General features: G+C 41.6%; 1 protein-coding gene across 3 annotated transcripts; it reads right to left on the bottom strand.

Moving 5' to 3' along the window:
* Nucleotides 1–3,593: 3,593 nt before the first annotated feature.
* On the bottom strand, nt 3,594–23,866 carry paqr7a (progestin and adipoQ receptor family member VII, a). 3 transcript variants are annotated; one of them, XM_049602108.1, is made up of 3 exons: nt 23,397–23,866; nt 19,752–19,848; nt 3,594–7,755 (listed from the first exon to the last, which is right to left on the bottom strand). In XM_049602108.1, exons 2-3 carry the CDS (start codon nt 19,812–19,814, stop codon nt 6,754–6,756), a joined length of 1,065 nt encoding a protein of 354 aa, XP_049458065.1. In that variant the 5' UTR covers nt 19,815–19,848; nt 23,397–23,866; the 3' UTR covers nt 3,594–6,753. The 3 variants fall into 3 exon arrangements, with proteins under 3 accessions (XP_049458065.1, XP_049458064.1, XP_049458063.1); XM_049602107.1 differs by lacking the exons at nt 19,752–19,848; nt 23,397–23,866 and adding exons at nt 10,741–10,893; nt 11,868–12,192 and having other exon boundaries at nt 3,594–7,852; XM_049602106.1 differs by lacking the exon at nt 3,594–7,755 and having other exon boundaries at nt 15,490–19,848; nt 23,397–23,758.
* Nucleotides 23,867–26,382: the final 2,516 nt, after the last annotated feature.

Genomic DNA, 26,382 nt, shown 5'->3' with positions numbered 1-26,382 from the left:
CTATTAAGGGGATCCCCAAAGTCAACACACCTTATCATCCAGGCCGGGGGTAGGCAACCTGTGGCTCTAGAGACGCATGCAGCTCCTAAGCGCCTCTCCAGTGGCTCCTTGTGGCTTTGACATAAAATTATAAATGAATGAATTTATAAATAATAATAATAATAATAATAAATTAATAATAATAAATTTAAAAATAACTGTGTTTTACATTCTTTAACTGCATGCATAGCCTAAACACCAATTTAAAAAAAAAAAAAAGGCTGGCCTGGCACATTTTCCCCTAAAAACATCACTAGCAATGGTTACAGTGAGTACAGTGAGATGACTCTTCCTCACTAAACTAACTGTGAATTCCAAATCCAAAAGAAAAACTCTCAAGGGAAAATAGAGAATTTAATAGTGCGTGGACAAGTTTGTTTGCTTTCATTGTTTCAACGTTGCAAATTTAGACAACCAAATAATCAAAAATAGTCCACTGAAGAGGAACAACCTGTGCTAAAATATATTAATGAATGCTCATTTAGACCTAGTAGTAATGTTGATGGGCTAAATTCGACTTAAAAGCCTGTGCTACCTATATTATGAGGCTTAAATATGTTTTGTGGCTCCAAACAGATTTTTTTTGTTGCTGACCCTTGCCTAGGCACAACAGACACAAATGTTTTTTCAATTCACAAATAAGTTAAAATAAGAGTTCACAAATGCCTGTTCGAATGTTGTAAATGTTAGGAAGATATTCGCAAATGCTTTTCATTTATTTGCAAATTAATTTCATGTATTCACAGATATTTTTATTTTATTTGTAGAATTTGTTTGTGTATTTGCAGATCCGTTTCATACTTGCAAAATATTTTTGTGAGTTTACAAATCTTTTTTTGTATTTGTGGAAGGTGTTTTATATTTACAGATTACACATTTACACACAGATTGTCGATCTGTTCATACACATAATTATGAAACAAATCTATCTCCATACACAACTGATGTCTGTACAAAACTGTATTGTAATCCTGCAGTAGGTGTTGAGATATTTCAGTCCGTCCCAAAATGGTTAAGCGACACACTGACTGTTTGGTGTTTGCCGTTAGCTTGACTTAAACATTTAGTCCTTGATGACTGCTGGCACAATTACAACATTTCTCTTCTTTACCAGGAGCTCCTCTGAAATTCATTGAATAAAAAAAACCCACGGTTTTCTGCCTCTCCTTCCAAAGAACCAGTCACTGTGAGAGTCACAAGGAGCTAGGGGGGTTTAATACTGGTCAAGGAAACTTCACACATGGCTGCCAAGTGGATTAAATCTGGGTTTGTCCAGTTCTGGTACACTCTGTCCAACCACTAGACCACACAACAGGCTAAGTGATATGAAATCATCTAGACTATTAAAATTGTAACTGTCCATGACCTTTTTGTTTATCAAACATCAACAAATCAGCTGTTTATTGTCGCATCAAGTATTTTGAGCTCCATTAGGTTTATGAGCTGTGATGAAATGTAATTTGGAATTTATCACATGGGAAGCAGGCTGGCCCCTTCTATTGTGAGTCAGACAGGAGGAATGTGGGAGAGAGTCCAACAGTGCCATAATTTAGCTGATTCAGGGCTTCAAGTGAGTAAGTGAGCCATGCAGGACGGACCAGTACGCACCAATACACAGTGAGACTGGAGCCAGGCCGCAGAGCAGGCCAGGAGGACCAATATATCTGAGTGAGGTGGACAGTATTCTCTCTGCACCTGAGACAGTACGAAATATATTCTGCTCATGTGTCAAATAAAGTCATTTACATTGGGTGGAAGCAGAAAGACATTTGTCACTGTGTGTAGATCCATCTGAGAGCAAGCAAGATCATAATTCAGTTTACAGTATTTGGTCAGGGAGTAGAACATTCCTCAGTGTCAGGACGAGACAACATGATCATCAATGAAAAAGTGCAACCATGAAATGATGCTTCTTTAAAAATCAGTTGTAGAGAATAACAGAGTTGAAATGTGAATATAGAGAAATTAAACACAACAAGAAGAGAAAAGGCACTGCAGTGGTTAGCAGAGATGGGGACTCAAGTCATTGTGACTTGGACTCGAGTCGACTCGAGCCGCTGTTTTGATGACTTGTGACCTGACTTGACAAAAAATAAAAGATTTGAGATTTGACTCAGATTTGGAAGTTAAAGACTCAGGACTTGACTTGAGACACGATGACTTGAATGACTTGAGTGTTATTCACATCATGTTTTCGGTTAGAATATAAAATTAATAAATTAATTTAAAAAATAATGTCGATTACCCGGTAGGAGCGCAGGCTGAGAATGGCGTTGTCATGATTGGATCACTACCCTGTCAATCAGTCATGCCCTCTCTACATACCTTACGTGTTTATTGGAGAAACAGGCCCTCTTATATCAGATAGGCATCAACATGTCAGCGGGAGGGGTACCGAGAGTCATCGTCTTTGGCTTTCGGAATTAACATTATTACGGCAAAAGACGAACAGCACAGTGCAAGACATGCGGCATAAACATCTCGGACAGCCAGGCGACAAGTTCAAACTTTGTTCGTCATTTGAAGAGCCATTCTGCCCAGTAAGTGCTTGTCAATTAGCTAATATTATCTGGTTAGTCGGTAGTAGCTAACGTTAGCTTGATACGATAGGGGGGTGGGGTGGGGGGGTCGGTTTGGTGGAACTTGTTTTTTAATTTTTTTGCTAACATTAACCCCAGAAAACGTGAGCGAACATTCCGACCAGTTCATCACAAGACCGGCTGTACGTTTTATGGACGAGCAACACAGGGTTAAATGAGCTAAATGGGTGATTTTGGCCGCTGCCTTGGTTAGTGTGTGCGTGCGTGTGTGTGTGTGTGTGTGTGTGTGTGTGCGTGCACGCGCACACATGGGGGGGGTCGTCCCTGCAAAGTAAACATTGCAGCGATGAAGTCAATGTTTACTGACAGTTACTTATATCTTGTCTTTTCACTTTATTAAGATCAGATTCTGCAGGTAAAATTACAATAATAAGGTGACTTGACTTGGACTTGACTTGACATAACCTGTGACTTGACTTGACTTGCCCAAGAAAAAATGACTTGGGACTTACTTGAGACTTGAAGGTTAAGACTTGAGACTTACTTGAGACTTGCACATGTGTGACTTGGTCCCATCTCTGGTGGTTAGCATTGTTGTCTCACAGCAAAATGGCTCCTGGTTCAAACCCTGGGGTGAGGGGTTCGAGTCCTTCTGTGCAGAGTTTGCGTGTTCTCTCTGTGTCAGCATGGGTTTCCTCCAGGTGCTCCAGCTTCCTCCCATAGTCCAAAGACATGCAGGTTAATTGATAACTCTAAATTGTCCGTAGGTGTGAATGTGAGTGTGAATGGTTGTCTGTCTCTATGTGTCAGCCCTGTGATAGTCTGGTGACCTGTCCAGGGTGAACCCTGCCTCTCGCCCAGTGTCATCCAGGATAGACTCCAGCCCACTGTGACCTCTAACAGGATAAGCGGCTACAGAAAATGAATGAATGAATGAATGAATGAATGAAGAGGAAAAATAAAGGAGAAAAGTTAGGTTTTTAAAGAAATTTAATGTAAACATAAACCATTTTTAAAAAATAAAGCATACAGATACATGAATTATCAAGTAGAGTGATATTGAAGTGTATAGATCATTTTTATACAATTAAAATTACATAAATTGAAGCCATAAGCAACATCTATCAGGATCCAAGCAAATCGCAAGCATTTGAATCCTTGTTTCTTTTTCAACAGAAACACTCCATGTGGCCTATGACCTTGTGCGCAAGTGACAACAAATCTCATTTCTATTGATTCATAAACAAATAGTGCTACTATGTTCAAAGTGTTGAAAGTTATTGTGAAAAATGCACCTGCAAGATGGCAAAATTGTGATTTGAACGCTTAACCTTTGCATTAAGAGACAACTAGCTTCTCAATCAACTACTGAACAAATCAGTTAACCATTTACAACCATCAAAAAACCTTGAGACATTTGACTGAGTGAATTATGAACTACATAAAGATCTTTTTACTTCAGTTTTAAGATTTGTCACAGAAGATTAGGATGATTAGTTGGAAATTGATAAAGTAACACATCACAACAGATGGGCAGAAACAGGAGATCTACCAGTGCAGGTATAGTTTCCTGACAAAATCTTCAACCTTGCCCAGCGGCTCAGAGGCCAGGAAGCCAAACCAGCCTCAGAAGCAGGAGGCAGAGAGAGTAACAACAATGTGACTGTTGGGTATACAACCCTGAAAAACATCACACATCAACCTGTATTTATCAAGTGTATTTCAATGTTCACAAAGCAAAGTACCTGCCTACCTGGGGAACTGAACCTTGAAACCTCTACATCCACAGAGGAGATGAGCTCTAACTGCACCACCAGGAAAACATATGGTTTTCTACACCTTCTCAAAACTTGTTGCAATGATGTCATATGTACAAAACTGGGGATTTTTTTTGTCTTTTTAGGTTTAAAGCACTTACAACAGTCAAACAGTCACTGACACAAGCATTGGTGATAAAAGTCTAAAATTAAAACCTCATATCATTCTTTGTCAAAGTTCAGTGGATGTGCTAAACAAATTTCAAAATTTCATTTAGATTTTTTTTTTCATTTGGAATGTGAAATGTCTGGAAATTTAGATTTATTGTAATAAGCCACGTCCAGGTCCAATCATTGATTAAAACTAAATGTTTCTACAATGTACCACCTCATAGGAATTTGCAAAGCATTACTTAAGAAACATTAATAAATAAATTCACACAGAAATAATACAGCTTCAGCCCTTTGGGCTTGAACCCCTTATAATAACAACAACAGTGCCAATAATAAATGCACACAAAAACAATCAGGTTTTGGCTGTTTGGGTTTGAACCCCTAAAGAACAATAGGTTGCCAGCAGCCAGTGCTGCCTGGACCTCAAAATGGCACATATAGACCGATGAGACCTGAAACAACCCTGAGGATATCATAACGTGTTTTCACAAGCTGAATAGTTCCTCTCACGAAATGTAAAATGATGTGTATGTTTAGGGTGGAGTCAACCTAGAACATTTCAGGATGGCATATCCCTGAAAATTACAAGATGTAGGTACCTGTTTCTTTTACAAGGCAAGACAAGACAAGGCACGTTTATTCATATAACATCCTTATCCTCGTATCTGGTATTCAGTAACTACATTTTTGGACACACAGGCCCATATTTTTTACACGTTGACCCAGCACATTACGGCAAATTCACTTTGTGCTATTCTAAATATACAAATTTAAACCACCAATTTGCAATATTAAGTATATCCTTATGCAACTTTCCTCCTTGAAACAGAAACTGCTGTTGGTGACTTGGGAAAATGGAGGCAGTGGTTGACACTAGCTTAAGTTGGCTTTAACAAGAAAAACAAATAAAGCAGACAACAGAGAAATCCTTAAAAGAACAGCCTAACATTTTGGAAAAATATTCATCTGTCCATAAAATTTAAAGCTTGGCTCAGGAGACTGCAGCTTAGTTTATCTTAGCATGAAGAGTATGAGCCAGGCCCCAAGGAAGTGCATCAGGCTTTGAAGCTTTGAAGCTACTTTTTGGTGTTTTTGCCTTTACATACATACATGTATATTTTTTGAGCAGGATTTAATCCATTTGGTCAAAAAACACAAAGTCTAGAAGTGCCGCAAGATCAAATCATTTTATCCCATTAAAGTTAGTGGCGTGCTAAACTGGAAGTAGCCAGCTTGGCCAGCGGAAGTCTCGAGCATGCTTGCTCTGTCATGAGTCCAATGATGCAGAAGCAGCACTTCATCGGAGTAATTTCTTACCACGGAAGAAGAGCATTTTTGGCTTCATGTGCTACTGAGCAACGTTCAGGAATGAACGGCTCTTAATACATCCATGCTGACTCCAAGCATCCATACAGCTGGCTCTCTAAAGCTCGTTTAACATGTTATATCTTATTTAATCAGAACTAAAGCTGAAATCTAAAGACCTGGACACAACAGAATTAAAAAAAAATTGTGGCAAAATCAATTTCAATAGAATCACTGCAATCAGAGGATTCACCTGAAAGAGTTAAATTAATCTGTGCAAATGTTCTGCATAGAGTTCAGCTTTGGTGAATTTTGACAAACAAATTCATGCTGTTGAACAACAGCAATAAGTGTTGACAGAAACAGAAAGCTTTACAGGCCAGAATGGAGCAAAAACTAAGTGACAGTTAGCAAGCTCGTTATCTCGAAGAGCTTCATTTTCCCTCTTGAATGACTCTTCACTCATTAAAATGGTGTGCGATAGTGAACAAGTGTAAGGGGATAGTAAACAGCAGAAGAGAGAAAACAGTGCTGACCCAGCCAGCTGGCATGTTGGTGGTTAGCTTGCGACCTACAGCAGTTCACCAACTAGCCTTGCAAGTAGTCACTACATCACCACCGGCACCTATTTCACATGGACAAGTGGATGTGACTTTGTGGTGTGACAACGCCAAGTAGGGGTTTTATGGGAGGTTATATGCCGTACTATTTCTTGGTCATGTCTTGTCACAATGAGGTTTGGTTGCCAACAAACTGCAGAGAGTCATTGCACCAATCAAGTAATAGTCCAGCATGTAAAACCCCACAAAACAACTTGTCACTGTGTGCAAATTTAACCAATAACACACAGTACAACATGTCAATCAATGAGATTCTGAGGTGCTGGTTGGTGGATTTTTCTAGCTTTGGACAGAGCCAGGTTAATCCGTGTCAATCTATCATTTGGACTTGGATTTGCAGTCAAGCCCTCGCTTAGCTCTCCTTAGCATGAAGGCAGCAATCAGCGCGCATACAACCACAGTGACCACATACAGCTGCACAAAGAGAGCGGCATCACTGCTCCTATGCAGGCGTGAGTACAGCTTCCTACGATCCACGTAGTCGAGGTGATAGACATGGATCTGACACAGGGTGCAGCAAGTTAGTAAAACATGGAACACCTGATGGCTCTGTCCAACAAAATCGCACCGCCCTGGGAAGCAGCGCTCCAGCAGAGGGAAGGTGAAGAAGAGGGTGCAGCTGATAAAGAACGCCACTTGGCCAAAGTGATAAATAAGGGCTGGGTCATCGCTGGCTGTAGACCATGACATGAGTCTTTCAGCCACAGGAGTACTATCCCAGATAAAGGCGAGTGCTGAGGGCATCACTTGAAATGCCTTACGCCCCAGTGGTGGTACGCTGCGGCTGCAGTACTTGCCATAGCAGCATCCCAGACATGACAGACAGCTGAGGATGGCAGCAGTGGGCATGAAGATCCCATGCATGTATCTGTGCAAGCCCTCATCCACAGCATAATAAAAGTGAACTACAGCGCTGCCGTACTGATACTGTGCTACTCCTACATAGTCCAGATAGAAGAAGGTGTAGTGACACAGCTCAGACTTTCCACCCAGCAGGTGAGCGATTACACTGCACGCCGAGTAGGTCAAGGAGGACAGGATGAGGATCAACAGGGGCCAGGAATGAGGATCATTAACAAAGTCTATAGTCTTGGCAAGTTGCCCCAATCTAGCCAGGAAAAATAAAAACGCCAGCAGGTGAGTCCAGACGTTGATGGTCTCATTGTGGCTCTGGAATAAAGACAGGAAGTAGTAGCGCCAGTTCTGGTCGAGTGGTCTGTAACCGGTGCCGATGTAGCGCTCCCTGAAGTAGTAGGGAACATCGATGTCTCTTACGGTGCCGGGCATGGAGGGTGCAGCCTCAGTCAGCATCCGGGGAACCTCCCTGATCTGCTGCAGGGTGATGAACACTCGCCCGATTTTCTCCATCACGATGGTCGCCATATCTGTCAGTAGCTGATTGATGAACGCTGGGTCCCTGCAGAGATTTTAAGAGTTAACATTACATTAACTTGAACTTTTTTGTGTGCTCTGTATTCATGTCATTTTCCATCCAGGTTCAGTATACATGCAGAACATTAATATAGCAGCAAACAACAATATTATCAAAGCTAAAAGGGTTTTGCAGCTCAAAATAAAGCCGCTTAGTTACTGGGGCGACTTGAGGTAAGACTGGAGGGTGGGTACTGTAACACTGCTGTGGAACAGCAACTGCACGGGTCGGGACAGTGTTACGAGCAATAATCACTGAATGAGCGCTGATGCTAGCTAGCTCCCACCCAACCCAGCTTGTGCGCAATACAGAGTGGTGGCGGGTGGCTAACCAGTGTAGCGTGAATACTTTAAAGCTTTGTTGTGGTACAGCATAGTGTGAGTACAAAATTAACCTATAGACTGACATACAGGTAACTGTTGACCTCCCTAGTAAAGAATTGTTAAATTCTGGTGGAGCATTTCTGCTTTCGCCGGCACAGTATATGTAGCATCAGTTTAGCAGACTAGAAAACTCAAAGACTAACGTACGTCACAGCAGTTGCACACGCATACTGGTGGCAGAAAAACAGCAGATACCGATGACAAATGGTTGAGATACCCGTACTAAAAATGTCTTTTCGTGCCACTGGATGTCATAACAGGAATACAAAAAAGATAACCTTAATTTTTATTGAAAACGGTTGCCTATAGGACGCTGTTTGAAGCTAAAAGAAGATGGTTGCTATAATTTGATGTAAATAAAAAATCTAATATTTTGATATGCAATTAATAGAGCCCTTCAGTTCCAGCATGAAATAATATTTAGGCCTTACGTACACCTAGTGGCAGCGGGATTTACATTTTTCTAAAATTGAAATTATGAAAAGAAGTTCATACTAACTGAGCCATGCAGTGCAGTTTGCCATCAGTAAATAGTTGTTTGACTTGTTTATGTGTTATATAGCTTTGTTTAATGACCGTAACAAACAAAAATCATTTGACAAATCTCCATATGAAACATCCTTGAGGTGACTGCAAAGTATAAAACTATGAATGGAGAGGTTTGTATGTCTTGAGTTTTTCTGTGGACCCAGGCTTTTTCCCCAAGGTACATGAAGATGTCCGGTCACTTTAATGTTGACATTGCTCGTTAGTTTGTTAGTGCAAGACAATCTACATATACACATATGCACATACATACATTATGATCTCTGTGTAGTGGAAAATAAAGTTTCTTCTGCAGTATGGATAACGACTGCTGTAGAGGAGTGTGTGTTTGGCTTACATGAACTGAATTACTGATGTGTGAAAGACAATTTATCATCATAAATAACTTTAAAAACTCACATTTGTCAAGCATGGATATGTCTTATTGTCCCTGGTTAAAACTTGTGGACACGTCCTCATATAATATAATTTAACTTCCTCCTTCGTAACTTTCACCACTGCTCACCACAAGAAAACATGTTCTTGGTTTAGATTAATAAATGGATGATGGATCGTAGATGTTTGTTTCTACCTGTCATTGATCAAGCATAGCCAGCGTGCTAGCTACGTTAGCTACATCGCTTACATCGGCGAGTCTTTCATTTTCCCTGCCTGGATGCAGATGAACTGATCTAAACACATATTATAGTCTCTAAGTTAACATAAATAAAGACCACAGTTTCTTGTGGTGGCCTTTTATAAAGTGAAGAGTACTTTGTAATGATCAAGGTGTTAATAAGCAGACAGCGTTAGCTAGCTAGCGCACTAGCAGGTTGCTAAGCTGTACTTCCACATTCAGTTATAATAAATGGGGACATCTTCACAACTATTAATTAAGGAATAAGCCAAATCAATGACTGTGATGATTTATCTTTCAGCGCATAAATAATTCAGTTGATATAAGCCTAACACACTCCTCTACTAAGCATTGAGCAGTAGTGATTAGCCTAAATATCCAGATTATCCAGATCCAGATAAAATTGACTCATTACAATCGGTTGAAAAACACAAAAATTAAAGAGCTTTTTACATTTTATTTGGGACTCACACTGACACTACTACTGCAGGCGTGTTGCCAGACACTTCACCAGGGCACCGGGGCTTCTGACTGGGGGCCTCTGCCCCTGCACAGCTGTATGCCTAGCAATATGTGGGGCATCCTACTGATCTTTTTCCGAATATTAAAGTATGATAAGCCTGACGTCACCAGACCAAATCACAAATGCAAATTTGTCTGGAACCTCATCTTTCATTTTCAGTTTCCAAGGGGCGTTATCCATGGCCATTGCGCCTCTGGACGCAATTGGATAGACCTAAAGCCAACCAGAGAAGCCAAACACTTAACGTAACGTTGAGCGATGGACAAATGTAAATACACTACAGCGTGCCGAGATGAGCTGTGATGATGTAGCATTAGTAAGTCTGTCAATGAGTGTTGTTCTTTTTGACATCAGAATTTGAAAATAATACTTAAACAGAAAGAGCTGCACCCATCTTGGTTGTTTTTGAAAATGCCTCAACAGCACTTCTCTTTAAGCAAGGTTCATACTTGCCATAGAGTCCAAAAATTATGTCACCACATATTTTGCATTTAAAGTGCTAAGGCTCTGCAAGTTGTCGGTCATTATCTGAAGCACGTTCCAGATTAGATAAACAGTTATACATGACCCGCTCTGGGCCAGGTCTGTCATGATCCTGGCTATTTGTTTAATGTATTATCTCTAGCACCTTGTTCTTGGGTTTCTGTCTGCATTTGTCTTTGTTTCATTTTATTGATTCATGTTTGACCTGTTTCCTGTTTTATTTTTTAGATTCCCTTCTCATGTGTCATTTCTGTTTTACTTCCTGTCTGTTTACCTGTCCCTGAGCCTCACATATCCCTTGTTAGTCCTGCAGTCCACTTACCTGTTCTCACTCTCCCTTGTTTTTCACTCCTTGTGCCAGTCCCGCCTACTCCAGCTGGTTCCTTGTCAGTTACTGGCGTTCCACATTTGGTTTTGCTCCTCGTGTTTCAAGCCAGCCAGTTGTGTTTTCCTTTCGTCTGCCTGTTCCCAGAATCTGGTGATAAATGAGTATTTTCTTCAAGACCCTGTTGCCATGTGGCTGCTTTTGCATTTGGGTTCACCCGCCTGCAGTATTAACCGTGACAAAATCAACTTGAAACCTGTTTGGGCATGAAGTGTACAAGATGTGTCTACCAGAGCTGAAAAAAACCTGAGCTTACAGGTTTGTCTGGTTCCCAAGCTAGGGTGGGACTTCTCCTCCGCATGCAGCTGAATAGTTAAGTAACAAATTTGTTTGGGCCCACAAAAAGAGTTTTCAGTGGAGAACTGAGAAAGGACAGATACTTAATGTCTGCCTTGGGCGGTTTAAACTCTCCTAATTCAAACAAGATTTAAGGCAGTGCAGATTAGAGAGGGAGCACCACTGATTTTGCCCAACTTTATCTTAGTGTAGTGTTTTTTCAATTGACAATGAACCTACCGAGCGCAATGATTTTGTAATGTCTGTTAAAGTTCAACCAAATGTTTTGCTATGTTTTCTTATATTCTACTTTCAATCAATTCAAATGGCAGTGTCATCTTTACTGCTACAAATGTTTTCCAATAAAACTAGCAAAACATAAATGTTGTATCTTCAGTATTCAAATGGGAGATTAACATTTAAAAATATTGCATTTAAGTCAGATGTAGCACATAAATGGTAAATGTTTTCAGCATTTTATTTACTAAACTGATCTCTGACATTTATGTTGTGTAGAAGTCAGCAACCTAACTTCATGGAATCACAGTTTACTCTTTAAACATGAGTTTGACTAAATTAAATTAAACACAATGTGAGTGCTAACAATTAACATGTACTTAATTCAAAACAGTTTATGTAACAACCACAGCGGCAACCCAGACAATGAAAAACAACAATACACACTCTCACTGGTTAGCTGATGACAGTCTCGTCCTGCAGAAGCACAACAATGCGCACACTGCAACTTCATCAACACAAATATGTAGCTGGTAACAAAAGGTTCTTACCAGAGGTCGGCTGAATAGGAAGCACTGTACAGAAGTAAGTATCAAGTACGAAGTGAACATAAACACACAGGTAAGCCCTTTGCTTTGGATGTGTACACTTGAGATAAAGAGGCAGCAGCTCAAATGTTTGGAGTATGACAAGCCAATGGGCGTGAACACTGTCAACAGACAGTTACCCTGCAGGCGTCTCAGTGTTAATGTCAGTGTTGGAATGCTTCAAAGAGTGCTGGTTGACAGACAGTTACACTTACACAACAACAAGTTTTGCATTACTGCAATACCTTAGTTTTCCCTCACATGCATTTTGCATTCCCTCAAGTTTTGTGTTTCCTCTGATCCAAGGCTGAGCTGTATTATGATATTGTATTATGTATTATGCAGTAGACAGTCAGTAGTAAAGTGCAGAGTGAAGAGTGGTCACAGTGCAGCCGCTACATAGCCATATCGCTGCCATCATAGATTCAGCCACGGCTGTAGCTGTAGTTCACGTGGCTGTATACTGTCAGGAGGAATGAGCATGTATAGACATGTCACATGCTTTTAGTACTACCTGCACTGGGTGTCGGAAGGTGGGTGCTGAGGGTGCTGCAGCACCCCCTATTAACAAAGGGTGGAACATGGACTATCTGAACAACTGTTTGAAATTTTGAACAGTATATAAGGTGCCTGCTAGAGAATATATGGAATTAAAGATACTTAAAGGTGCAAGTGTAATTTAGTCCTTCGATCTAATGTGACAACATCACCACATCAGGTGACAGGTGCTAGTGGTCTCTGTGGGCTCCCTGCCCTTCCTCTCTTGATTAATGTCTCTCTCACGCCAATCTTTCCCTTTGCTTTCTTTCTTTCTTTCTTTTCATTTTTGTAACCCTGATTTCTCTCTCTTGGGGGAAAGATATTACAGCGTGCGCTGATGCTCTTGCAGCATATGGAGTAACACACTCAGCTTTAGTTCATTTAAAGACAAATCCTGGTGCAGACTAAACCATTTTTTGCCTTTAAGGGGTGAGAGGGGCCTCAGAGAGCCTCCACAAATATTCTACAAAGTTCAATCTTTCAACCGATTTATTCAGCCTATTTAACTTTAGTTTTGGCACGAAATACGTAGGAATGAAAAAGCTGTAAACAAAACTAAACTTTCCATTCCAGGATTTTCAAGGGCCCTCTCCCATTGGGGCCCTGGGTAATCCCCCTACTATGATGCCCCTGTCAGATGAGTGCAGAATCTGGACAGATACTTATTACAGATAGAAACCAGATTCCTTTATTCCACTGAGCTCCCTGGCATATTTGTTTATTCTTTATTTTTATTTATTACTCATCTATTTATGTGTCTACATGTCCCTGTATGTTGTAGTATGTGTTAAAGGTAAGATGTTAAAACAAATTGTCCCTGGTGGCATTAATAAAGTTAGAGGGTTGGCTAAACTTGGGGAAAGATTTGCAGTAGCAGGAGCTAATGGATAACACAGACAGGCTGAACAGGCTGAGAGAGACCAGGAGCAGAAAAACTACCAGGACAGTTTCGGAGCTGCTGTTTGGATCCATGAAATTAACCTACTGGCACACACCCTCCATAGAGAAATTGTGTCTGAGGCGAGGGAGTGCTTTGGACTAACAGCTGATGGAATCAGCAACATACAGTTTTCCTGTAGCTCCTGTTTAAGCATGTGAGCATAAATAGTCGTGTGCTCACATTTACACTGTGCTGCACCCCTCATATGTGCCATATAAGTGTTTCCCTACACTGGTATTGTAATATAACTGGACTCAACCAGCACACTAACTGTTCCTTTGGATCTGGATGAAAAGCAAAAGTTATTGGGAAGGGACACAAATTCCCATCATGACCATTAGGGGGCTCTAAAGCTACTCAGTCTGCAGTTCAGTGCTACAGAAGTCAACAACTGCAGTCTGAGGCTAAAAGCTCTACCTGGCCTTTCCATGACTGTTCCATATCATCTGTACCATCCAGACATTTACAGGGCCTCAAAGGTTCAGATCTTCCCACCCTGCAGACAGAGCAATAGAAAGGTCACCTTTGTTCATCTTGCATAATGCAAGGAGCCAGGAACAGACTCAGTGGAAGACAAACAGATGAGCTTGATGAGCATCCATCCTGCAGGGCTTCAACCAAAACAAAAACAAAGCAAACATGAACTAGAAGTACTGCCCCGTGGCTGTATGCCTCCTCAGTCACATTACTCTCATAGTTTACATTCATGTCTGTGAAAACATGAATGCTTTACACCCATTGTCCCCCTGCAGCACAGAAGATCTATACGATCAGCACAGTTTCAAGGTGGACAGCTGAGATGAGTGTCACCAATTCATCGTCTGACCAAATGTCTCCCCTTCTGTTGACCTTCTGGACATAAAATGTCATCACTTCATTATTTTATCCTATCAGACATTTGTGTGAAGTTGTTACCTAATTAGCATATGAATTCTTGGCCAAAAACATATTTTGTGAGGTCACACTGACCTTGACCTTTGACATGCGACCACAAAATTCTGATCAGTTTATTCGTCAGTCTAAGTGGACGTTTAAATGTAAAGAAATTCCCTTAAAGTGTTCTTGAGATATTGTGTTCACTAATACGAGACAGATGCAAGGTCACACTGACCTCAACCTTTGACCTCCCAAATTTTATCAATCCACTATTCAGTCAAAGTGAATATTGGTTGCAAATATAAAGAAACTCCCTTGAGGCGTTCTTGAGATATTGTGTTCACAAGGATGGGACATATGTACGTACAAAAGGACGGACAGGCGGATTGCGCAGAGGCACAAAAATAAAAATGGATTCCCGACAGGATGAGTAGCTGGTGTCTAAGATACTTACAGTGGGTTTCAGAGCCATCACAGGCATCTACACTCGCAGACTCAGCTTCCTGTGCTGGCAGATCTGGAGTTGGACTGGGAGCTCAGGGAGCTGGTGGCACACATTCTTTCTGCACACACTGCAGTGGCACGTAGCTGGTGGAAAATCGTCATAGAGCCCCGTTTAATTAAGCTCTACAAATGGCAAAGCCTGGTATCACTGTCAATTCAGATAAGGAGTCGGGCTAGAACTCCAAGTGGGTCGCCAACCAGTTACACATCTCCTGCATTGTCAGAGGTAGCAGCTGCCACTATGACATCACTTTCTTTTACTGGCTCTGTTTAATGGATCCTTGACACAGATAGTAGGGTACATTTTCACCTAATAGGTACAATGAGTAAATTTTCTCCTCCAATTCTCAAATTTGTTTTTCTTCCATTACAAAGGACAAGCCTTCCTTGAATAGAGTCCTAATCCTACTCCTGGTTTCTTGGCCTACAGGTGCACGTTTTTATGTTGACTTCGTTCTAGTCACTAGTCTGAGCTCATGAATCACCAACACACATGCACAGCATCGCAGTGTCAAGTGTATCCGTACAGTATGTAAATAACAGCTGAGGCCCTGCTTGGAAGGACACTGTTTAACAGGTTGCCGTGGAGACCAATTAACCGTCAGATTTGGCGTGCTATCTTTGCATCAACAATTGTCATGGTACCCTTGCACTTCTCAACCCTTCCTCCATAAAGACAGATTACAGCAATAAAACACATATCCTCCACAGACAGGAATAAATCAGTTTGTCATGTTAAAGGTTTTTTATCAGTGAAATTACACACATACATCTTTCTGCTATGATTTCACATCATCCTGCAACAGGTGGACTGGGGACATCACAAGCAGGACGCTTTAGCTTGACATTAATTTCATTTGGCAACAGCAAGAAAATAAGTGATGAAATCAGACAGGTTTGACATGGTGTTAAGCAAATAAAAGTGCATTAAGAGAAATAAAGTATCAACACACACAATAAGGTGGAACTTGTCCCAGTGCGAGTTTCAGTTACTCAAACATTAACCAGAGGCAGGGCGCAACATACGATCAGACACTATAGGTACTGTTTCAACATTAAACACACAGTCTGGTAATCTACATTATACTCTGTTGGTTTGGAGGTAGGCTACATTAAAGATAACAGTGAAGATAACATGTACGTGTTCCTCGCACAGTGTGCAAAGGTCAACATGCTCCTGATAAATGCAACCCAGTTCTCCCCATCCGTCTGGAACCTCTCCGTCATTTCCAGGCATGTTTGATATTTGAACTGCTCGAGGTGAGAATTTAATACAGTGGCGGGCAAGATGTCACATCATCAGTCAGCGTTGCACACATGAAACGAAAAGCGGTTTATAAAAGGATTATTTCTGCCTCCAGACCTGCTCCGTCCCCGTGAGATGTTTGTTTAACTCAATCACTGTCTTTACATCTTGGTCAGGAGTAGACATTATTATCACCCAAAGACACACAATATCACACTTCCTTTATCTGTACACTCATGTAACACCCACATTCACATCTCCCTTCTTCCACTCATAAGGCACAATCAAGATTTCCAATAAGACAATACAGTGATTGCTGACATCCTCAGACAACAGTCGTCACATACAGTATACGCTGTGTGTATAAAATAAGACACATCAGTGTTATTAAGACTAATTAGATCCCTCATAAAAATCCATCCTTCTTAAATACAGTCAAAAGGCAGTGTATTAAATAATATCTAACAGTGCTGTGAAACAGAACTTGTGCCAGCAAGACGACGAAAGATTTAAATCTCAGACTGGCAATAACAGACATGTCATCATGCGTCTTCAAGGATTTCAAACCTACACGTATAAACTCAACTTCAATGTTACGGCTTTTGTTTCTGAAGAATCTACACGCGGTACAATCATCTGATAGCGTTTAGGGCTGGACAATAGTAACAATCACGAGGTAATTCTCATTTACCACCAACTCGGTGCTGAATTTTACATAAAATGTCCAAACAATTGTCTCTCAAGGCACAATCACAAAGGCTAAGTGTGGCGTAACATTGTTATTACCTTGTAAAAGTTTTTTTTTTTTTTTTACCGCTACTAAATTGTAGTATCTAAAGTTCGTTTATGGAGTTGTTTTTAAGCTAGGAAAAGTCCTGCCACAAGCAGTGATCAGTGTATCACAGAGATACTCAAGTTGCTTGGCCCGGTGCTCACTTTGCAAAGTGAGAGGAGGCCACCAAAACGTTAACCATATTTATTAGGGCTGTCAAACGATACATTTTTAAAATCAGGATTAATCGCCAAATTTCTAGCGCATTTTCAATCGCATTTCATTATTTTTCATTTCAAAACTGTTTTGAAGTCCATATTTTGCAGGTGAAGCACTTCTTACTAGAATGTCTTGATTGGGAATCAAATGAATGGAAATACACTGACTTTATGATCTTGACTTTTAGATTTATTGCTTTCAAATCAGTGCTGCGCTGCCACAACAGTGGAGACAACTTCAAAGTGCTTATTCTCTGATATACAATGTTTGAGGTTCTACGTTGAGAATTGTGCACGAGTGCGTGTACAAAATATGCAGCACATGTGAATCCAATCAGTACCGATATGGGGTGTTGATACTCCGAGATAATACTGATTACTCACTGATGTCCAATGATCCTCGGTTAACGCGACAGCATTCGCAGGAGTTCCAGTTTAGTTGCTTTCTCTGATTCTTACAGGTCCTGTATGTGTGACACCATTTCTCCTTGTGACAGCGTATGAGCTTATATGACTGGTCACAACATGCAGACCTGAGGACATCCCACAGTCTGGAGACGTTCTGGATGCTGACTGTTTTGCAGTCAGTTGCCACCCATTCAGCAAGCACTGTGGTTGACTTCTTCAATTTAGTTTGAGTACCTGTGTGCTCAGCTCCTAGATGGCAGCTCAAACTCAAAGTATTTTGGTGATGTTTTAATTCTGTTTGACACAATGTGCAAATTACTTTTGACTTCTTAACTGAGCCGTCTGGGAATTTGTTAACATAACATGAGCCTTTAAAAAGCACAGTGCCATCGTTATCTTCCATTTCTGCAGCAGCAGGAAGCCGCTGTGGTAGCTTACCTGGAAAAAAGTGTGCGTGGAAGTGACAAAATAGCAGCATGCGATTAACATAATTTTTAAAAAATAACGAAAATAACGCATTATGTTCGGTAATTGATCGCATCGTGATTAGCATGTTAACTCTGACAGCCCTAATATTTGTTAGTATATGTAATAAATGAATTGCCTGTTTTTAACCTGACAACATTTGCTGACTTACTTATCTTTACCAAGAAGCAAATCCCTGCACAGGTCAGGTGAATTAATTTATTTTTTTGTGAATTAGAAACTGGTCGGTGGGCAACCCAGCACCCTATCAGGGGCCAGATTTGGTCCACAGACCATGGGTTGAGTATCACTGGTGTATCACCTTTAAACCATTTCCATGATTAGCATTTTAAAACCCCATCATTTTGAGTTAAATATACGGCAACAGCATAAATAACAAAAACTAGAGTCAGTAACTTTCATAATATGTCAAATAAATATTTGCATATTTTAGATGCTATTCCACTTATACCAGATTTCACAAATCTGACCATGTCATCCACTGTTATCAGTTACAGCAGTGAGCTTATAAATGGTTATATACTGTAGGCAGTGGCTTTTAAGTTTTGAGTATGTGATTTAGATTACTATGACTCTTTAGTAAAAGCACTAGCCTTTGCTGATACGATGCCATGAATTGTTTCAAAGATCCAATACAAATCAGTACCAAAATACTACCTCAGGATATCAATATGTATCCTTCTTGTAGGTTACTTACTGTGCTGTGATGAAATTTTCAAATTTCAGCAGCTATCTACGTAACACAAGCCAGCAGCACATACGGTATGATTAGTTCCCTGTCTATCAAGCGGTCAGTAAGTCTGGAAGGAAAGGCACATAAATGCTTCTGCATATAGTTCCTACAACATCTGGTCTATTATTTGCACTTGTTTTTCAAGTCTAGCACTTCTTTCACTTTCCTCAGCATGAAGGTAACTATCAGCGCACAGACGACCAAAGAGACCACGTAGAACCCCACAAAGAGAGCGGCATCGTTGCTCCCATGCAGATGTGAGTACAGCTGCCTGCGGCCCACGTAGTCGAGGTGCGAGGCATGGATCTGACACAGGGTGCAGCACGTTAGTAGAACATGGAACACCTGATGGCTCTGTCCGACAAAATCGCACCGCCCTGGGAAGCAGCGTTCCAGCAGAGGGACGGTAAAGAAGAAGGTGCAGCTGAGAAAGAACGCCACCTGGCCAAAGTGGTAAATAAGGGCAGGGTCATCGCTGGCTGTAGACCATGACATGAGTCTTTTAACCACAGGACTGATGTCCCACATATAGGTAAGTCCTGAAGGCACCACCTGGCACACCTTACGCACCCACGCCGGCGAGTTGTGGTTACAGTACTTGCCATAGCAGCATCCCAGGCATGACAGACAGTTGAGGATGGTGGCGACGGGCATGAAGATCCCATGCATGTATCTGTGCAAGCCCTCATCCACAGCATAGTAAAAGTGAACTACAGCGCTGCCGTACTGATACTGTGCTACTCCTACATAGTCCAGATAGAAGAAGGTGTAGTGACACAGCTCAGACTTTCCACCCAGCAGGTGAGCGATTACACTGCACGCCGAGTAGGTCAAGGAGGACAGGATGAGGATCAACAGGGGCCACGAATGCGGATCACCAATAAAGTCCACAGTCTCAGTGAGCTGTTGCAGTTTAATCAGAATAACTAAAACTGCCAGCAGGTGAGTCCAGACGTTGATGGTCTCATTGTGGCGCTGGAATAAAGACAGGAAGTAGTAGCGCCAGTTCTGGTTGAGTGGTCTGTAACCGGTGCCGATGTAGCGCTCCCTGAAGTAGTGGGGAACATCGATGTCTCTTACGGTGCCGGGCATGGAGGGCGCAGCCTCAGTCAGCATCCGGGGAACCTCCCTGATCTGCTGCAGGGTGATGAACACTCGCCCGATTCTCTCCATCACAATGGTCGCCATAACCGTCCGTAGCTGACTGATGAACGCTGGGTCCCTGCAGAGATTTTAAGAGTTTACATTAACAAAAGTTGACAGATCATTTAGTTGTGTATTGTAAAACTTCAATCAAACGCCCAGTGCCTTTTACTAGCCCAGTGTAGCTACACATTGTGATGCCTAATAAAGACCTGTCTCAGTTAGACGCCTGGTCTGGTTGCCAAGTTCTTCAGATGTATAAAACAGGTTGTTGGCTAAGCTCTTGAGCTAACATTACTTATCTATTTAGTTAGTGCAAACAAATATAAATGTGTAAACTTTTGTCAGTGAGATGCTACATGCTTCCCCATTCCCCACCTGATCCTCATTACCTGGAGCTTACCTATATGCACTTCAACATGAATGCTCCCCCCTGTGTTCAGTTTAATAACTGCATATGTATATTTATTTTTGCCTTGTTTAGTTAAGGATAGAAGAAACAAACAAAACTATATTAAGGATCCAGCATGGGGGAGCGGCAGTAGCTCTGTCCATAGGGACCTGGGTCTCCTGATACCCTGCATCCTCATATGAGGACATCACATTTCGGGTTTACTGGACCGTACACTTCATACTGCTTAACTAAAGCTCCTTTTTCCACTGCCAGATTTTTGGCGAAAGTTGGGCCGTTTTGCCGGCAAGCTGTGAGTGCTTAGACACACCGGATTGGCGAGTTGATCCGAGGTGCCCAATTTTCCGCCTAGTAGGGTAGACATATTGGCAGAACCTTTGTGGTTTAGTAAGAATGAGGTGCCCTTCCGCAACGGGAGGGGCTGTTGATGACTTGTGGGAGGAGCTGTTGATGACGCCGCACGAGCGACCCACTGGTGGTGGATAAACAGGAAACAGCTGATAGCAGGAATGAGCGAGCAGCTAGTAGCAAGAGGGAAACACAAACCTGACAGACACTGTAAAGATGAGCAACTGGGGAGACAAGGAATTGTGCGTCCTCCTTGTCCTCGCAAACGAAGAGGCCAATAACCGTCAAATGACGGGGACAGTGAAGGACGGGCTGACTTAGGAGAGAATCGCCGAAGGACTGACCAGCCGCGGCTTCCCTCCCACGTCACTGTTTACGTCACACACTGAGCTACATGTTTTGTTACTTGCTCACGCCCCCCATTGCCCCGAAAAAGGCACATTCTGTATAAACAAAAGTAGGTAGGCGGCATTTTGCTGCACTCCCCGATTTTGTTTTTATACTGCCAATGCTGAAAAAAGACTGATTGGGCTTTCCTGCAAATTTGCACAATTCCTGTGTAAAAAGGGCTAATAAGACCTGTTGTCCTCAATCGTGGACACTTTTTGTGCCATCTAGTGGTAGTAAGAGGACAATACACTAATCCATGTAAAAACACGATCATCTCCGCAAAGTCAGTCTGCAGCAGATCCCTACACAAAAGTGGACAAGGTCCAAAATCTGACCACATTTAATAGTTGAAACTTGTTTATTTATGATTAATAACTTATAGTTTGATATGCCATACAATAGCAACAGTCACAGCAACGGTGAGATGCTGTTAACTGGAAAGTACTCGTTTTAAGACATTAGGCCCGTTTCCAACGCAGGAACTTCGGGGTAATTTTATGGGGCCGGGGCCGTTGGTGCGTGTCTCCACCGCAGGAACCACCCCCGAAGGACAGAGTTCCGGAACTTTTACAGGGGCTAAACAAGTCCCTGTCTTGGAGTAGGTACTGAGAACGGCCCCGAGAAACTCCTGGCTGGGGCTTGGGGATTACTTAGTGCTGAATGGACATACTCAAGGCGGGATGTGACGTTTTGTAATTAATAACAGTGCCGTAGAGCTCTGATTAATAACATGGTTATCGTAGATTAGCTGGGCTAACGTTAGCTGTTAGCGGTGTCTGTAATAACTCAATAAACGCTCATTATTTTTTCCAGCGGATATCTTAGTTACAACATGATTGAGCTATCAAAGCAGTTTTGTGTTGCTATGTGTGGTATTTATTCAGTTTTGGGAAATCACGATGTCTAGAAAGCATCAGCTGACAGGGACAGCTAACAGCAGCAGCAAAGCTAACATCAGGACGTCATCTGTTAAAAGCCTTCCGTTGTCGGATATGACATGAAACTACTCCAGTTAGCTCAATCATGTTGTAACTAAGACATCCGCTGGAAAAAATATTTTTTTCACAGACCGTGACCGGAGTTATTACAGACACCGCTAACGGCTAACATCCCCCCGGTCAAAATGGTCGCGCAACGATTATGTCACATACAGAGCCCCGTAACTTCACAGGAACCTTCCTCCTACTCCGCAAGGCTGTTCAAGAGAAGGCTGAAACACAGGGTCAAACATGGGTGGGTTGCACATGCGCAGTAAAATCTGGTCTGCACTTCCTCAAAGGCTCAGTAGATGGCGTGAGACCGCGGAATAAAGGGGATGTGCATGCATGTCATTTTCACAGCTTATTATTGGACTGTCACTGGTGGCCTGCGTTGTGGGTGAGAATGACAGAGATGCAATTCCGACAACTTCCGGTAGCCGCCGTCCAAAAGTCCAAGCAGACCGCACCAAGCGCACTCCTTGATCGCCTGAGCAGATCCTGCGCTTTTTATCTAGCGCCCCTGCTGTCACCCTCCAGCATCGCAACTCAAGTTACACTGCGCATGTGCAATCCCCCCATGTTTGACCCCGTGTCTCAGCCTTCTCTTGAATAGCCTTGCTACTCCGCTCTCTCAGTGGAGACACTGCGGTTGAGAGGGCCGAGCGAGAGGACGTTCCTGTAGTAGTTCCTGCCCCCAAATAGTACCAGGAACTTCTTCAGTGGAAACGGGCCTATTGGGAATTTATCATCAGCTCACTGAAGGACACTGGGACTTTATTATTGTTTCGTTTGAGGACATTGCGACTATACTTATCAGGTCCTACTCTTCCCAAATAACTAGGAGAGTGAAAAAATTGAACTTCCCTTTTGGAATTAATAAAGTATATCATCTTCTTCATCTTAAACTAAGCACTGTGCGCATGTCCTTACCAGAGGTGGATAAAGTAGCGGAGCATTATAGAGCAGGCCTCACTTAGTGCCAAGTAACAGTAATTAAGTTAAGCCAATTTAGTGCTTACTGTCTGGGTCTTTACAGTGTGATACTTCACCTTAAACAGGAGTAGCTAAATATTTGGTGTATTTATCACACAGAAATAAGATTGAGACTTCTTAAGTTATTTTCAGAAATACAGCAAGTAATTGTTGTTGGGATGTAGGCTTTTTAAAAAAATATAAATTACATGAATTTTCAGTCTTTCTTCCTTTTTTAAATGTCAGTATGTTTGCACACACCCTCCACCCTTCTCCCAGCCGCCCCTGGTGACAACATGCAGCTGTGTGTCAAATATCCCCAACACACTGACTTCATCTGGCTTCACTGACCCGGGTCGTGTCGGTTTAGACTCAGCAGTGTGTCTGCTACTGTAAATGTTCACGACTGAACCCGACACAGTCCGGTAAAGTTCTGCCGCAGCCTGAAACACACGCGTAACTTTCTAAAACCGGGTGCGCATCACTTTGACATGACACCGAGCTGATTACTGAGCTTTAACTCACCTTACTGAGACTCCTTGTTTCCTTCAGTGTCCGCAGCTGAGTCGGCCTCTTCCTCCTCCTCCTCCTCCTCTTGTCGTCTACAGAGACAAGTATTCAACAGATTGAATCTTGCTCTCAAGTGTGAAGGAGAAGTCAGCGTCAAGCTGCTGAACGGCCTGTAAATATAACCGGAAGTATGATGAGCGTGCCAAAATAAAAGCGTCATCCCAGGGAAAAATATGAGCAACAAGTTTCTGACCTTTGTTGTTAATTTCTTTATTTTATTTGGGGAATTGTTTAATAATAAACAGAAGTTCTTAGATTCACAACACCCTTTACATCTTTTTTTGATTGGATGTAATTGAATTTAATTTTTAGAATATTACAACAAAATATTTTATGAAACTCCTGATGTGAAATTATCTGGTTGTTTGTTTCTTTGTTTGTTTTTTTGTTGTTGTTTTTCTAATCTTCATTCTTACTTTTCTTTTATTTGTTCATCTTTTTATTTGATTTTATTATATTATATTATTTTATTTATTTATTGCAAAAAAGTAACAGCAATAAAACAGTAATTAGAAATAGAAAAACAACATGAGCACCATAAATACATGCAGATTGGAATTAGAGAAATATAGTAAACAAAATTTTGGAAAATAAAAGCATAAAGAAGTGAAAAAAAATCTAAAACTATTTTTAAAATTTAAATTCTACATTTATTTTTTTTCTATTTCATTTTATTATTATCATTACTATGATTAATTATTTTAATCATTTATTTATTTATTTAATCTTTTTTTTTTTTTTTGAAAAGGTAGGCCTTTATTAATCCCTAGAGAAACTCAGGTGTTGTTGCAGCACAGACAGAAATAAGTACAGATAAATAGAGAAGTAGAAATTATAACAATAATAATTGAAAAATTGCAATAAGAAAATACACGAGAATAACACATAATTAATAAGTTAATACAGCCTGTAATTAGCCTGGGTTATATGACTAAACAGACTCATCCATCTCCAGGATTTAAATATATTGCTCACCTTCGGTGTCAATAACCTGCACCATTGTGCCTGGTTATGAAGGTTATGAAACGTCAGTGAGTGTTTTATTTTGGTGAGTGATACCGGAAACACTGTCGTGCCTGTAGCTTTGTAGACACCGGGTGAATCAGGAGGAAGAAGGTGCTTTTTTTATATAAAGACTAAAAGGAAAAAACTACGACAGACAGCTTTGACTCAGACCGCTTTAACCCTGTCAGATGTGTGAACATGAAACAGCTGATCAGGCTGCAGTTGTAAAGGCAGTTCTGTCATGATGTGTTCATGTGCAAATGGATTTTGTACAATTACTGACAAACCTCCTGCAAGCTCAGGAGTTGAACAGTCTGATTCCTCTGTGGCTGCAAAGTGGAAAAAGTCACTTTAAGTAGCATTTAGATGGGAACATTTGTAGTAAAAGAGAGAAAAGAGCAGAGTGAGTTATTCTGACTGTGTGGGTGTGAATTCCTGCAACATTCTTTGTCAGTGAATCTGCTCAGGAGAGCCCCCCCCCCCACCCGCCATACTGTACCACAGAAACAGAGAGACCCACCACCTCATAGTCAGAGCTGAGTACATTAATTACATACACTCAACTTTAAAATTCCAGCAAAAATCAAGATTACTGGAAAACAAATGCGTGGACATTCCTGCAACATTTCTTAAAGTGACCACGAGGCCACAGAGGACTGATCTCCTGTGTAAAGAGTGGGGCATGTTTCCACAAGAGCCTGAATGGTGTGAGCTGTGTTTGCAGAGTGTGTGTACAGATTTATGCTGGTATTGTTGAAATGTGGACATGTTCTTTCACAATGGCTGGACATAATCAAGGAGGTCTTTATAAGATAGAAAAGATGACTTTTTCTGAGAGGTCTAGAAAATGGGAGAAGAATTTAAATCTATTTGTCCGGAAATTTTCCTGTAACTTGCTATTTATTGGGGTCAAATAGGCTCAGTTGGGCTTTTACATGTTGACTTGAAATGTTATTAAAAATGTACACTTTTAAACAGCATAAAACCACAATAAAATACATAAACCACAATCCACATACCGCTACACTACAATACAAACATCAAGACATATCCTGAGTGCAGAGCTGATCTTCTTCAAGGGGCTGTTCTTAAATTGTGTAGACCCAACATATCATCTGTGGGGCACATGTAAAGCTCTGGGTAGCCTTATACTAAAATGACCAACTTCTCCATATTTACCACAGTCTGATATTTTATGGAAGAAGGGAAAGATATCTGACAGCTGTGACTGGTTTATCTGAGGGTGCGTCCATCGTGCCCTGAAAAACAGATGCTCGGGAACACGTGCGTGCCGCAATGGCATCGCTCTGGTGTTTGAGTGCGCCTGCTGCATGTGTACATTAAAAACAATGAATATGAGGGCACAAAAACCGCGGCAAGTGTACAGCCCTTTAATCATTCATTGTCTACAGAGCACTTTCAGACTTATACCCTGTGACATCACAACTTTGAGTTCCAACACTTCAGTTTTTGGAGAGTTGTTGTGTTTACGTACATCTTGTGATGCTTCTCCTCTACGTCATCACATAATGACTGCAGCCTTTAGCCAGGAGGTTGTGTCGTCAGATGGTTACCAGCACTCACTGGGTGTTTCGACCCTTAAACATAACACCCTCCTGCTGGCGGGTCAGCAGTGGTGGCCAGCCACTACTCACTCCCTCCTGGCTGCCAGCTTGCCTCCTCCCTCCTGCTCCATATCCAACAGGAGGCTCTCTCTGCCACCTCCCCCAGTCTTCGTACAGCTGTCAACAACTTCCAGACTGATTGGGTTGGGAAGCCTCTGCACCCTACCTCAATCGGGTACAACCATGTCTGCCATCCTTTGTCCCTGCAGTCCTGCACCAAATCTGTATAGCGCTCAGATTTCCTCTTGAATGCCTCTTCACAGCCCTCCTCCCATGGCACAGTAAGCTCCACAAGGATGATCTTTTTTCCT

The sequence above is a fragment of the Epinephelus fuscoguttatus genome, linkage group LG17 (genome assembly GCF_011397635.1).
Source record: "Epinephelus fuscoguttatus linkage group LG17, E.fuscoguttatus.final_Chr_v1".
NCBI classification, from domain to species: Eukaryota; Metazoa; Chordata; class Actinopteri; order Perciformes; family Serranidae; genus Epinephelus; species Epinephelus fuscoguttatus.
The sequence above is the reverse complement of the archived record's forward strand: the minus strand, read 5'-3'. Positions and strand labels throughout refer to the sequence as shown.